The 15,545-nt window shown below is 30.7% G+C and overlaps 1 protein-coding gene across 1 annotated transcript in view; it reads left to right on the top strand.

The window, feature by feature from the left end:
- Brf (Brf RNA polymerase III subunit) overlaps positions 1–15,545 on the top strand; it is a 113,796-nt gene that overhangs the window by 79,879 nt on the left and 18,372 nt on the right. The window contains exons 17-18 of the mRNA XM_035367018.2: positions 1,414–1,510; positions 7,448–7,525. Of these exons, the coding sequence (XP_035222909.1) occupies positions 1,414–1,510; positions 7,448–7,525 (175 nt within the window). The remainder of the gene's footprint in view (positions 1–1,413; positions 1,511–7,447; positions 7,526–15,545) is intronic.

Below are 15,545 nucleotides of genomic sequence, written 5' to 3'. Positions count from 1 at the left end.
TTATTAACTAAGTTATGCTTATTAGTAATTGAGAAATAATGTTAATAATAGCAAAAAAAATATTTTAAACTTTTTTCTGTTATGCATAAGAATAAGAAATTAAGGGATATGTAATGCCAGTAGCAACAATATTAAAATATCTGATTTCCTTTCTAAAAATAAATTGAAGTAAATGAGAATGCATGAGGTGTAAGAGGGAAGAAGGCCTTTATTTACACTGAAGAGTGTAAGTATGATGTTTTCAGTATGTTCTAGCTCAAAAGTTATAAGTTAATTGTGTTTCATATTGGAAGACTGAAGATTAAATTATTTTTAGATTTTTAAACAAACTGAGTGATGAAATTGCTAGTCTCAATAAAATATTTGTTGAATCACATCACCATGAAAATATTAAATGTCATCAGTATTACAAATAAATATTTAATTTGAAATTAGTTCATACAAATATAAATAATGGCAAAAATAATATTCAGAATATATTTCTTGATTAATTCTTTTGTTTTCTTTTAAAAACAAATTATTTTCTAATAAATCAGATAAAATTTTGAAAGAAACAATTCTCTTGCATGAGACATGATAGTTTTTATTTCTTTTAGATACCTTGATTCTTTTTTATAGGCATTTCTGAATAGTGATTTTACATAAGAATATAAGTCATAATAAATTTTTTAGAGAAAAACACATTTTAAATCTGTGGACAAAATAAGGGAACTTTTTCATGATATAAATATGTGGCTAATGGTACACAAAACAACAAAAGCAATACAGCAAAACTGAATAATATTTTTGTGGGGTTATTATGTAAGACTATATTTGGGAAGAATATATAGTCTTTCATAATTACATAAAGAAGGATCTGATAATTTTTTTTAAACTTGTCTTGACTTAAAAGTAGACAGAGAGTGTAATGCACAAAGAATGTGAATTTTCTTTAAGGAACTGTAATATTTAGTGTGTGCGTGTTCTTATCTGTAAATTGTACAAGAAGTCCACATTTTATGTGGGATTAGAATTAAAAATAAAATTTCCATACTTAGTATCTGCCAGTTAATTTGTTTGTTTCTCTTTCCTTTAGTAAATGTTGTTTTGCATACTCATTTTTCCTTTGTTTGACTTTCTTACGTGTTTATGAAAAGGATCAAATTTTCTTTGTGTCACAATCCCCTTTTCTTTCTTTCTTTTTTTTTTTTTTTTTTTTGAAAATGTGTTTATGGATTGAGTTGTTTACAGCATATACTTTAAAAAAAAGGGGTATTGAAAACTGCTATGTATTTATGATTTTTTATAATTTCCTAAATTTTTTTTCAATTGAGTTTTGTGTATTAACTGTTCACTTAATTTAATCTTCTGTGTATATGATGATTTCATAAAACTACATAAAATAGCTTGATCTCCTCCACCCACCCATTTTAGGAGCAACCTGCAAAGAAGCTTAAAATTTCAGATGTTGAATTCGAGGAACCACCTACAACAATTATTTTGGATGATGGAGATGATAATGTTGAACCAGGTAAATCAGTTTTAAGTTGTTATTATTAGAAGCATTTTCAGTAATAAAAGCTTCTGCTCGCTAATAGTATTTGCATCTTTAGATTCTTATAAATTTATCTTCATGATTGTAAACAAGTAAGCAGTTATAGCAATCTTCAGACCTTTCTAAGGGAAAAAAAAACTGCTTCACACCATAGATACATTAATAATCTTAAGTAATTTTTGCACTATTAAACATAAAAAATAGTTAAAAGTGAAACTGTCAAATTTAGAAACGTAATTGTAATTTATTCACACAGAAATTGCGGTTAATTGAAAGTCATAATCTATTCATAGCTGTGACTACAATAAGGGTGAGGTGAGTGAGGCATTTAGCTGAAGTGAATAACTTTTAGAATAGGCACTTCAGAGTAATTTTCCCTAATTTAAAATTAGTTCATACAAATATAAATAATGGCAAAAATAATATTCAGAATATATTTCTTGATTAATTCTTTTGTTTTCTTTTAAAAACAAATTATTTTCTATTAAATCAGATAAAATTTTGAAAGAAACAATTCTCTTGCATGAGACATGATAGCTCTCGTAATCATAGTAACAGCATTAGCAGCAAATGGTTCAGTCCCCTAACTGTTTTTCCCCCCACTTCATTTCCATTTAGTGTGTTTCATTTTGTGAAAAGTGCACAAATAAAGGCTGATTCAAGTGTACATAAAAGTGGAGAAAATAACTGCTGTGTGAAAGATGACAAGTATGTTGTAATTGTAATTAAGGGAGGGTGAAAAAACTAGAGATGCTTGTTTTAAAGCAGCAGACTTTAGCTGCTAAAAGAAATCAATTAAAAAAAACAAGTACTAATTACAGACAGTATTTTTAAAATATGAAATGATTAATTTACATATTACCTGTCTCTATAAGCATTTTACTTAAGATTTTTTTTTTTTTTTTTTTTTTTTTTTTTTGTAAATATAGAATTTTTTGTTGTATAGTTTTATATGAATTTTGTGTTATATATGATATATATATATATAAAGCCACTAAAATAACAACTGAATTAATGATGTTAATTTTTCATTCATGCTGTTCATTTTCACAGTATTGTGAACAAAGCTTCCTTAGGCATCATTTGCCCATAAACTAAAGCACTCTTGAGCTGCTATAGTAGGTTCTCGTAATAAAAAAAAAGATCTGTGATCCGATTCCCAAATAAACCCAATGAAGGATCGATAACAAAGGCAATGTTGATTTTCCATTGTATCCAGACTTCTGTCGAAAAAAATACAGTGATCGGCAAGTTAATAAATGTGGATAAGAACCCCGGAAATGTAAAACTCAAAATTAGGCAAAACAAAAACTTTGTTTAACTTTATTTTGACATAAATTTTGAAAAAAAAAAAAAAAGAAAAAAAAAGAAAACTCTGTCTATCTCTAATTATCTAAAACAACACTGTTGCCCAGGGTGTTTTTCCTTTTTGTTTAAGTCTCCTATTTGTTTCTGGCGAAATAGGAAGGTTTTCGAATACATTTGATGTGTAAAAGTGTTATTTTATTTGTAGCATTTGATGGTTCAAGATCTTTAGTTATATTCTTCTACGCTTGTATAAGCAATTCCTGAGCAACTGGGAAAAAATATTAGCGATTTTGTATCAGTGTTGAATATTTTTTCATGTGAAAGTGTCGAGTTATGAGCTGAATAAACAGGGTTTGTAGTGGTCCTTACAAATGCTTATAAGTCCTTATATTTGAAAATAAATTAGAAAAGCCTTTATAGTTGCTTACTTTTTCTCTAAAGCACTTTTTTGTTTATTTTCAGTGCTTATTTTTTTTTTGTTTTTATTGTGTTTCCCCTTTGCATCAAAGCCACAACTGAGTAAACAACTTTTTCTTTCTGGAGCGTCAGATTGTGAATAATACTTCCAAAAATAGCTTTCTCCACATTAACAGAACCTTTAACCTTTGATTTGCGCGAGCAGAGACAGGTGTACGTCGTTCTATTGGTCAAAGAGTTGTGAAAGGGGTAGAAAATTCCAGTATATTTCACATACATTTCCTTTGCATTTGTCATTTTGAAGAATTATCATTGGATCCTTTTGGATTTTTCTCCATTCTTGTCATGTTTTATTATCTGCCAGATACCTTACGCTTTTTTTCTCTTGGTACCTCTCTCCTTTTCCTTTCCTCTGTTTTCTCTTCAGAGATGTTATCCTCGTAAAGATTTTACTATGTCATGTGTCCCAGGGCTTGATTTCATGAACCAGCGACGTTGCATCAGGCAATAGTTTGGTATATCTAAGTGTCTAAGTCGTACTTTTTCTCCCACCCACAGACCATAGATGTTCCAAATCCCACGAGGTCCATTCATATTCACGTTTATTACGATCGTTATGTATGTATGAATATTTATATTTGCAGAAAATGTTGAGGTATAGCTAAACTTTAAAAATGGGTAAGTGTGTTTTTAACAAAGATTGGCTTTCTAAGGAAGAATATTCTGAAGGGCTTAAACAAAGCGAAAATGATCGCAAGGCCATGTGTTCCTGGTGTAAAATTGAAATCAATATAACAAGTATGGAAGAGTCTGCTTTAAAGTGTCACATGGATCATAAGTAAACCAAAGTACATGTCACAAAGCAGTACAAAAGCATACAAGAAAGTGAAAAGTATACTGGTGCATTTTCCCCAAAAAGGCCATATTGCAGAAGAAGAATGCAATAACATTCTTTTGGAATATTTCGATTTCATTGAAAATGTTGTCCAGCCATACCTTACAGAATTTAAAACCTATGATGAAACCTATTTAAAACCTGACTAACTTTAAACACTTGCCAGCCGTGTCTATATCAGGCCTTTCAGGTTTCTAATCAGCAGCTCTCTCTCTAGACAAGCAGCAGCGGTGACAACATTCAGTCTTTTGGGTTATCATGCTAATTACGATTTTACTATTCATTTTAACCTATGCCATTTGACATAAAAACTACCTGCTATCTGCTAAACCTCTAGACCAGGGATGGGCAAACTACGGCCGACAGAAAGTTTCTTTAGAATATAATTTTAATTTGCTAGTCCGAGGCAAATTAAAAGAAATATATATTATATATCCATCTCCTTTTCTACTTAAAGTTTAAATATTTTTTCCCTTCTTTTTTTTCAAAGGACTGATGATATTTTTACGCTGTTTTTGTTCTACAAAACATAAATTGATGGAAATTGCAAGCACAGACAGTAAAGTGTTAAAAGCGGAAGTTCTTTGTTAGTTATAGCTGCAGATTGGCACCAACAAGCTTTATATCTTTCTCTAGCAAACATATGGGAATCCAATATAGGTGAATTAGACCTCTTAGAAAAAATTTAACTTAAAACTTAATAAAATTTAATCTGTTTGCTGGGCATCTAGCTAAGAACAATTTGTCTCATTTCCTGAGGTTAAATTCAATACCCTCAGTAAATGAAGAGAAGCTTAAGAATTATGAAGATGGCTTGAAAAAACTGCATTTTTGAGTTTGAACGCAGATTTCAGTGCCATTCAAACAGAACTGAATATTTTTAACATGGCTTTCAACTTAAATTGTGAAGCAGTAATGTCATATTTGCAGCTTGAATTAATTGGTTTGCAATCTAACAATCATCTCAAGCAGTTGTTTCTAAATATGCCAAAGTTTGAGTTTTACAAATCATTATCGAATGTAGGTTTCCCAAATTTAATATCTCACGCCCAGAAAATCAGTGCTATGTTTGCTTCATCTTATATATGTGAATAAGTGTTTTCAACTATAAACCTTAGAAAGAATTATTTCAGAAGTAGACTGAAATAAGTCTTTCTAAGGTTTATAGTTGAAACACTTATTCACATTTAGCCCCGTTCCTTAGAATCAATACATCTCGCTTCGAATCTCAATACAGTCAAAAGTCTTTAATCCGGACTCGTCAGGACTTCGGCGATTCTGGATTATCGATTTTTCCAGTTTATAGATCATCAGTTTAAATCTGGTAAGATGGCATGCAGTAATTTTAAAATTAAAAATATGAAACCGTAATTTATGAAATAAAGAGCAATTATGATCTAAAGGGTATCAAAATTTACCCCAAAGAAAGCTTAATATTTATTTGTTTACTTTTTTAAACCTTTCTTTCAACGCGCGCATGTGTAAAGCATACATTATGCATAGTCGAAATTAGAAAATTGCAACCAGAAAACTATTTGATGTGTATTTTTGATATTTATACTGACGAGGAATTTGATTTAAATCATATCAAAGATGGAGTACATCGAGATGAAATACTACATTTAGTAAGGAATTGTAAGAGAATACAAATAAAATAAAAACATCTGCCCGGAAGATAAATATAGTGCTGACAGGTCAACTTCCAGTTCATTGCGCGCCGCTACGTTTCCCCCTGCAAAGCAGCGGGAAATTGATAAACAGATTTCGGAATGGTTAGAGAAACAAAGGATATGCCTTTATCCACTTTTTGTTTGATGGACATTGAAACATGCTTTCGCTTTGCAAATTCTTTGGCAGCTTCAGAATCGGAAATTCTTTTTGACATAATCGTTCTTTTTGATTTTTGACATAATCATAATAAGTTCAAGCTTACTTTTATAAAATTGCTCTAACAGTCTGCAAAAAATAATAAGCCGGATCTAATTAGAAGATTAAGGAACAACGCAATCTGCAACATTAACTGAAATAGATAATTTTAGCTTAGCTTATACCATCTGTTATATATTAAATGTGCATGTGTAAACGTATTATGCACATGCGTACACGCATATGCGCATGCATAAAAATATTACGTCTATGCGTACAGGTATTATGCGCAATGTGTTGACACATGTGCAGAAAGTTTGTAGCTTTGAGGTCCGGATTATGGACGTCCGGATTAAAGACTTTTGACTGTATAAGGAACTTTAAAAAATGAAATTGCAATTTCATTCATCTCATTAACATATTTAACTTGTAATACTTGTATATTGTTTTTAAAATTTTAGAAAAATTTATCTTCGCCCGCCAATTCTTTTGATTTTTGGCCCACTACCGAAAAAGTTTGCCCATCCCTGCTGTAGACTGACCAAGTATGGGACAAAAATCAACATAAAGCTAACTGTTAGTAAAACGTAAATGTCACTTATCTTCTTTCAAATATGTCCAACTATTATAAGTGTAAAATATTTAATGCTACTCGATAAATTGCATAAATTTTATTTTATTCTTAAACTTATTAATAATTATGTTAATTAATTCATGTTTAGTAATAATGCATATTACTTAGGGATCTAGTTTATTTCTAGGATGGTATTACAAAAGTGAAATTCAGGCATGGATAATATTTTTAATTGAATTTATTCAGTTCCCATTTGCTCATAGGTCCTTAATTTTTTTCATTAATGGTCCTTAAAAGTCCTTAATTTCCGTATGCAGAAATGTGTACGAACCCTGGAGGTTTCTTTTTACCGTTCACCAGCATGTGTTGCATGAAAATGAGTTTTTATTTATTTATGATTTTTCATTGTATTTCATGTGAAAATAAAACTTTTCATCTCTGGCCACTTGCAAGTTAGGCATATTTCTTCAAATGTTTTGGTATATAATGAAATGAGATATAGCATCTGTGTATATTTAATAAAAGTTCTGCTTTTAATTAAAATTTTTTTAATGTTTTGATCCGACATTTTAATTCTATTTTTTAATTTCAGTTAGCCAAATAAATATTTTGAAAGTATTTTGAAATTGCAAGTGACTTGTTTTAATGAATCTCATCAGTGATTTTTTATGCTCAGATTCCTCCTTAAAGGATTAATATTTTTTAATATGTATTTTCTTTTCAGAAAAGCTTAATATTGAACTTTTAAATATTGTGTTCTTAATGTTTAAGTGTAAGGGGGGAATGATAATATTCAAATGCTTTAATACTGGGGAATTTTCTGTAATTTTTTATTCTTCTGTTTATCATGTAGAAGAAATTATGGAACAGGAGGAGGAAGATGAAGAATATGAATCTGATGAAGAGTATAAAATGTCGAGTTTACCTAAAGGTTAGCTACTATAATGTTCTGTATTTTCTTTAGCATTTTTATTACATATAAGTTAAATTTATTTTTAAGATGTAGTTTATTTTCCCCTTTTTTGAGGGGGTGTCATTTAGAAATTCTGTAAAATGAAAAAAAAAAAAAAAAAGCAGAGTTACTTCGTACATTACTTTCCAAAAATTGATATCCAAAAATTTGTTGTAAGAACCCCTTGGTATAGTACAAAAAGTTCATGAATGGGCCACAAAAAGTAAAAAAGGTGGAGAGTGAATTGACAGAAACATTTTGCATATTAATAAAAAAATAAAAACAGTGTTAGCTAAAATCTCTGTTCGTTTTCTTAATCAATAGGACAGCCTTAAAATTTTTAAAATATAAGAAGACAGGTTGCTAATAAAGAAAACAAATTGTATTAAATTTTCCATTAGTGATTTTCTCAAGCTTTTGATTTAACTAAAAATTGCAGTGATTAAAATGAGAGATTTATTATATATTTTTCTTTTCTCCAATAAACAAATTCTTAGAACAGTGAGCGTAAAAGAATGTGTAATGTAAATAAATATTAGCAGTAGTCATATTATAAGCAAGGCCTGGATTCGGATGATCTAAAAATTCACTGAGAATGCCCTTGAAAATGGCTGAAAAATGCTCTTAAAAATATCCTTAAAAATAAAAAAATATATAATATAAAATAATTACACAGTTGACAAACATTGACAATTAGACTGAACAAAACAATTACACATACCTGTCTCTTGGATTTTATTTTAAATTCTGAATTTTAAATCTTGCATAAATATACAAGTATTACAATTGCTTTGAATTCCCAAGTGCTTTCGGATGTACCCAAAAGTGAACTATCCTCATTTGTCAGTATATAAGTTTTTATACAGTATATAAGTATGTCAGTATATAAGTTTTTATATCAGGAAAAGCTTCTGTTGACATTTATTGCAGTTATTACAGCATACTTGGAAGAAAACTTCATCTTTTATTATTAACTCTTCTTTATTTTAAAAAATGTCTGCTTTTCTTTTCAAGAAAAGGGATATTTTTCGCATAGTTTGAAAGCCACGGTTTTAGTATTTAAAAAAAATATTTTCTTTATATTAAATGAAAGCTTGTCAGTAAGGTAATTTGTGTAAATTTCTTCAGTGAGATGACGCAACACATGAGCAAGACAAATCGCTTGTGCTATAGCTTGGGTTAAAATCCCATTATTGATTTCCTGCTTTAACCATGTATTGTGCAGCATCTCTTAAAAAGAGCAACATGCCATTGTGTTGTTATGCCAGTTTGCTATAAAATGTTTAGTGATATTTCAAACAACTGAGTAATTGCAGAGTTGTTTATTTTTTAGAGTTTGTAAAAATATCTTGCCAGCTAAATCTGGATGCAGGGTACCTATTATCACAATGTGCATATAACAACTGCAAGCATCATTCATTTCATTATTTGAAACAAATATTCCCCCTTTACAGTTTTCCTAATTTTCTCCATTGTTTCCAAGAAATAATCATGTGTATAATTTTTTTTTTTTTTTTTTTTTTTTTTTTTTTTTTTTTTGTTACATATGTGAAGGAACATTTTCTGTCCCGTGTGAAAAATCTTAAATAAAATATGCACAGTGAAGATTCTAAATTTATATATAAAAAAAAAAAAAATGATGCTTGTTTCAGCAGTATTTTTGAGACAAAAGCATCATTTGGCAAAAAGTACTGTGGACAATTTTTTCCCCCCATTCGTGGTATTCCTAATCCGATAATCTCTTTTTAAAAATGAAAAGATCCAAGGTCATTCACCAACTTACCATTAATAAATTATATCAGCTGAGTAGAAAAAGAAAATACAGGGAATTTTATCATAGTAATAACATGTATTACCTGCAGCTGTGAGTATGCAATTCTAAGATTGTGTCCATGAAATATCCTTTTCTCCTCTGTAAGTAATTCTATGGAAACTGAACATGCACAGAAAAGTCTTAAAGAGCTAAGAAATGCCGAGATGGGAAAATTCTTAGAAGTGATACTTATAATCTTGTAAAAAAAGCATCTCATGACACATAAGACTGATTACATAACCAATTTTCTGTAAATAGGATATGCCAGCCAAATAAAAATGAGTTCATGGGAGTTGAGACTGTGTTATTTCAAGTGTAACGTTATTTTTGAGATTGATTATGAGAATATGCCTCAGAATGCTTTGAAATGCCCCAAAAATGTCATAAAAACTCCAAAAATGCTCTAAATTTTTTTTAATGCTTCAGAAGGAGAAAATACTCAAAAAATGCATATGTCTTCAAAATCCAAGCCTTGTTTGTAAGATTGGTGAAATATGGTAACACTCAAATTCTATTAACGTATTTTACATGTTATATAACAGGGCTGACCAAACTTCATGCTAGTAAAAACTGCATGTTAGAATTTGGAAAAGTTCAAAAATCACAACTAGATTTTCCAAAAGCCACAAGTGCGTATTTATATCATTTTAGAAGTAGTGAGATAAGTTTTAAATGAAAGAAATATCTGAATCTGAACAATCATTCAATAGCAGTTTGCCTTCAATATGTGATGATGCATCAAAGATAACAAGAAGTTTTATGGTGTCTTTGTTACCTCAAATTACAGCGTGATATGGTAAAAAATACTCTTTTTCAGTTTTTAAATACTCTCATTCTTTCATGATACCTTCTTGTTAATATTGATCTATATGTTGTTTTATAACTGAAGTTTTCTGAAATCTGCACCACAACTCACATCATTATTCTGCCACCTTAAAATTATATAACCATAATTCCCCTGCATGCTTGTTCCATATCAAATAAGCTGTATATCTGTTGTCCAACGTCTATGGAAACTCGAAAGTTTTTAAAGGTAACATCATCGTCTAAGCTGTGGCTATCATAAGATTTATTATAAATTCCCAAAGCTTCCAATAGCCATAATTTCTGATTAATTCGGGCATCGAATCAACTTCTAAATTAATTTTAACTTGTATCAAACTCTATATATCAAATGTTTCTGATGCATTACGGGCATTTTGTTCTTCTCACAGATCATCCCAGTTTAGTTTCTACCTCTACTAATGATTCAGAAATTCAGCGGACCCTTCCTGGAAAAGCATTGATCCATTTGTAAAACAGCCCACCAGCGGCCAAGCGGTAAAATCGCTGAACACTGTTAGTTCGGTCCGAGGTTCGAATCCCGCGAACGCGCTGGCTGCATGGGTGTTTTCGTGGTTTTCCCCATGTGTAACGTGTATACGAGCCAGTTTCCCTTAGAAAGTCCTCCACGAAAGCATCCCTCCCCTTAGGCAGATAGCCCTCGAGGCTTTGCTGTAATTAAATAACCTAACCTAACCATTTGTAAAACATCCACAAGCAAATTTAACATTTAAAGATTTCCTTTACAAAATTGTTTGAGAGAATCAGTTTAATATTTTTGTTTGTTTATTTATTTTACGTATTTAAATAATATTATTAATTTCTTGACTAACAAGAAACAAAATAAAATTATTACATTTGGACATTGATCAGCTTAAGTTTACTAATAACTTTGGAAAAAGAAATAAATTAATTACTTTCTTGTGTGCATTGAACAGTTTTAGTTTACTGTGGTTTATACATATATTTTATTTGTATAAGAAATGCACCAGTTGTTTGTGTGAGCAGTGCTATGGCCATCCCTGTTATATGATGTAGTTTTAGGTTGAAAAATGTGACTTATTTATATGAGGATTTGTTATCAGGGCAGGGTTCTTACGGTCCTTAAAAGTCCTTAATTTTTTCAAAAATGATTTTTGGTCCTTAAAAGTCCTTAATTTTGGCCAAAATGAATAAACGGTCCTTAATTTTGCTCATTTGACATTTCTTATCATTTCTAATGATTGCCATTCTATGTGTGAATTGCGATTTCTCATGAATATGGAATTAAAATTGCACGGCTCTTAACCAATCTGTTGGCGGATTTGTGTTGCAAACGATAAAAAAAAAAAAAAAAAAAAAAAAAAAAAAAAAAATTAGCTACCCGAACAGAAGTATCGGTGTCTGATTGGTTATTCACCCAATCTTTCGAAACAGGTGTTATCCATAAATTTAGGCAGATTGTGATGAAAGTGTGAAGCCAAAAGTTCTTTAAGAGGTGAAAGTAATGATGAAGATGCTCGAGAAAAAAAAAGGGGGGGGATCTGAAAATATTTGCCAAAATTAGAGCAATCCCAACCTGGAAGGCCACAACCCTTCCGACGCCAATAGGAACGAAATGCCTGGAAAGTGATTTTTCAATAAACTGTGGCTTCATCAAGCTGACTACAAAGACTGGATATTGATGGATGACAATCCTTATAAAGCTAAATGCGATCTTTGTATGAAACAAATTGAAATTTCTATAATGGGAAAAGTCAGCGCTGAAAATTCACATGAAAATTAAGTTTCGTTTTATCATTTCAATTTGTTTTTACACGGTTTTGCTTAGCTTAATTTCTGTGTTTGTTTCAATTAAGCCATAAATTAATTTTTTATCACCTTCTACGGAGTTTATTCTCTTTTTCACATACTATATGTATGGGATATCAGGATTATGAGTTTATTTCTGCAGAGGGTCTGTTATCGATTTCACGGGAAATCTGTTGGCTCCATTTCGATTTTAGGTCGCCAAGGGCAAATTCGGTAACATTAGCCGAGAAAAAGTGAAGTTCGGAAATACGTTTTGAAGCTTCAATAGACAATTAAGTACAGTCAAAAGTCGTTAATCCAGACTTGTCGGGACTTCGGCTATTCCGGATTATAGATCATCAGTTTAAATCTCGTAAGATGGCATGCAGAAATTCTAAAATTAAAAATATGAAACCGTAATTTATAAAATAAAGAACAATTATGATCTAAAGGGTATCAAAATTTACAAAAAGAAAAAGCTTAACATTTATTTGTTTACTTTATTAAACATTTCTTTCATTGTAAGTTGTTTAAGTTGCTTCGTTTCATGTGATAATACTTTCTCTTTAATTTTATTAAACAGACATAATTTCTTGTTTAGTTACAAAGTTCCGCTGTTCAAGTCCTATAATTGCTGTGCCGCGAATACCGACTAACTTGTCAATCAAAATTTTTTCGTTTTCACTAACCTCTCTGTCACATTCTTCATGTCTTTATCCATTTTTTGCAGCAATTCCACTTTTTCTTTGTTGGACATCGAAACATACTTTCGTTTTGTAGATCCTTTGGAAGTTCCAACATCGGAAATTCTATTTGACATAATCGAAAGTTCAAGTTTACTTTTATAAAATAGCTCTTACAGTCTGCAAAAAATAATAAGCGGGATCCAATTCGAAGATTAAGGAACAACGCAATCATTAACTGAAATAGATAATTAGATAATTTCAGCTTACACCGTCCGTTATGCATTAAACGCACAGGTGAAAACGTATTCTGCACTTGCGCACACGCATATGCGCAGTAGTCAAGGTCTTACGCGCACGCGTAAAACGGCTGTGCGCATGTGCCAACGAGGCGCATGCGCAGAAAGTTTTTAGCTTTGAGGTCCGGATTATAGATCATTCCGGATTATGGGTGTCCGAATTAATGACTTTTGACTGTATTTGGTTTAATCCTGTGCTGTTGATAGTAATGCATTATTTTTGCTAATGGTGATACAATTATTAGTTGAAAACAACTAACTAATTAAAAATTTTTTAATATTTTTAAAGCTGGAAACAACTAATTGAAACTAATTTTCCTGAATTAACTAGACGCAAAATTAACTTTCATGAATTACTAAAAAGTTATTGGGTAGAAGTTTAACTGAAAATATACATTATGTATATATATATATATATATATATATATTTATACAGTACAAAGTCTGAGGTTGGGACTTCGGCGATCCCAGATTTGAGATTTTTCCGGATATTAGATCATTTTAAATCTACTAAGATGGCACGCAGAAATTATAAAATTGAAAATATGAAATCGTGATTTATGAAATAATGAAGCATTTATGATTTAAAGGGTATCAAAATTTACAAAAGAAAAGAGCTTAATATTTATATGTTTACTTTAAACATTTCTTTCAATGTGAGTTGTTTGATTTGTTTTCTCTGCTGATACTTTAGACTAATACTATAGACATATAATTTCTTGTTGAGTTATTAAGTTCCATTGTTCAAGTCCTGTAATTGCTGTGTCGAGAATTCCGAATAACTTGTCAATCAAAATTTTTTCTCGTTCAGTAACCTCTCTGTTACTTTCTTCACTATTGGTAGCTGTATTTTTTGGATTTAGAACCATACTACAGATTTCGCCCTCCGTTAATTGATTGATGATTGGGGCATTGTCATCGCAATGAAAAACTTCTGTTAAACTTCCCTAAATTCTGCCGCCTGGTGCGGCCATGCGAGCTCTGGCGCTGGTTCTGGCTTTATGTGAATAACAAATCAGTTATTCTTAATTCAAATAGCACTAAATATAATCGTTTGTCCTATGAGTATCATTAACAAAATCTATTTTCAGCATAAGGAAAGAAATTTCTGTTAAATCTCCCCTTGTCAACATTTTAGCGCATTAAACTTAAATCTGTAATCGGATAATACTCTGTTATTTGGCGTCACTGCATGAGTCATCACTCAAGTTGTCATCCGTTGATAAACATGCGGTGATGAAAGCAAAATACAATAAATAATGATTCGCGATTTCGGCATCAAGGATATAAAATATTAGTTGGTGTAAAATTAACAAATGTTTCGGTTTGAGATTATGCCAATCAGATACGGAGCTATGGAGTCAAGTTACTAATCACACAAATTTATGCTAAAATAATTATTTCTTCAATAATGAGAAATTATTTAGCGCCAAACTGAGATTAAGAATCGGGATTTCCGACATGTTTTTTTATGATGAGGAAAAAAATCTAATGCGCATGCGTAAAGCATACCCCTTCCCTCCAAAAAAGCCCTAAAAAATTGGTTGGTGGTGGCTTTGAGGTCCGGATTTTAGCTCATTCCAGATATTGGATGTCCGGATCTCGGAATTTGTACTGTATATATATATATATATATATATATAGTAAAAAATGTATATTTTCAGTATACATTTCTTATTATATATATATATTTCTTATTATATATATATAGATAGATAGATAGATAGGTAGATAGATAGATACATTATATACATATATATGCGATACTTAATTTTACTAATGCCTTGCATGTAATGCCCCTTTTAGCTGCAAAACATCTTTCCCTTCTCAATTGCAGAGTTTCTTCTAACAGTATCATGAATTTTATCAAGTTAGAAGAACCAGCTACTTCAGGAAAAGATGTAACTGCTAATTCAACATCAATAAGTGTAGAAAATAATAAAATAAATTCTTTTCTTTTCAAATCTGAAGTTACAGATGCAGAAATATTGTGGGCTTTTAAGTGCATGAAAAGCCACTATTCTTTTAAATCGTGTGATGATATTGGGCCTTTATTCACTAAAATGTTCCCGGATAGTTCCATTGCAAAATAGTTTTCATGTGGTGAAAAGAAATGTGCTTATATCTGTTATTTTGGTCTTGGCCCGTATTTTAAAACTTTGTTACTAAAGCATTGTAACAATGCTGAGTTTTTTACATTACTATTTGATGAGACTCTTAATCTGACAAATCAAAAGAAGCAACTAGATATTTATGTGAAGTACTGGCATCACGAAAATAAGGTCAGAACTCAGTACCTTACTTCTGCATTTTTAGGGCATGCAAAAAGTGAAATTATTTTATCCAAATTTTATGAATGTGTTGAAAAACTAGACTTGTCAAAACTCTTACATATATCGATGGATGGTCCTGCAGTAAACTGGAAATTTTATGATTTATTGCAACAGGACTTGACAAAGGAATATAACATTCAATGCTTGACATTAGGGACATGTGGTGTACACATTCTTAACAATGCTTTCAAGCATAGGATGTCATCCACTGGCTGGGACATTCCATCATTCTTATCCTCCTTATATTGGATTTTTAAAGATTCTCCTGCAAGACGTGAA

The sequence above is a fragment of the Stegodyphus dumicola genome, chromosome 3 (genome assembly GCF_044657685.1).
Source record: "Stegodyphus dumicola isolate Sdum_Otavi_A_Nest chromosome 3, ASM4465768v1".
NCBI lineage: Eukaryota > Metazoa > Arthropoda > Arachnida > Araneae > Eresidae > Stegodyphus > Stegodyphus dumicola.
This window is presented reverse-complemented; position numbering and strand designations above follow the sequence as displayed.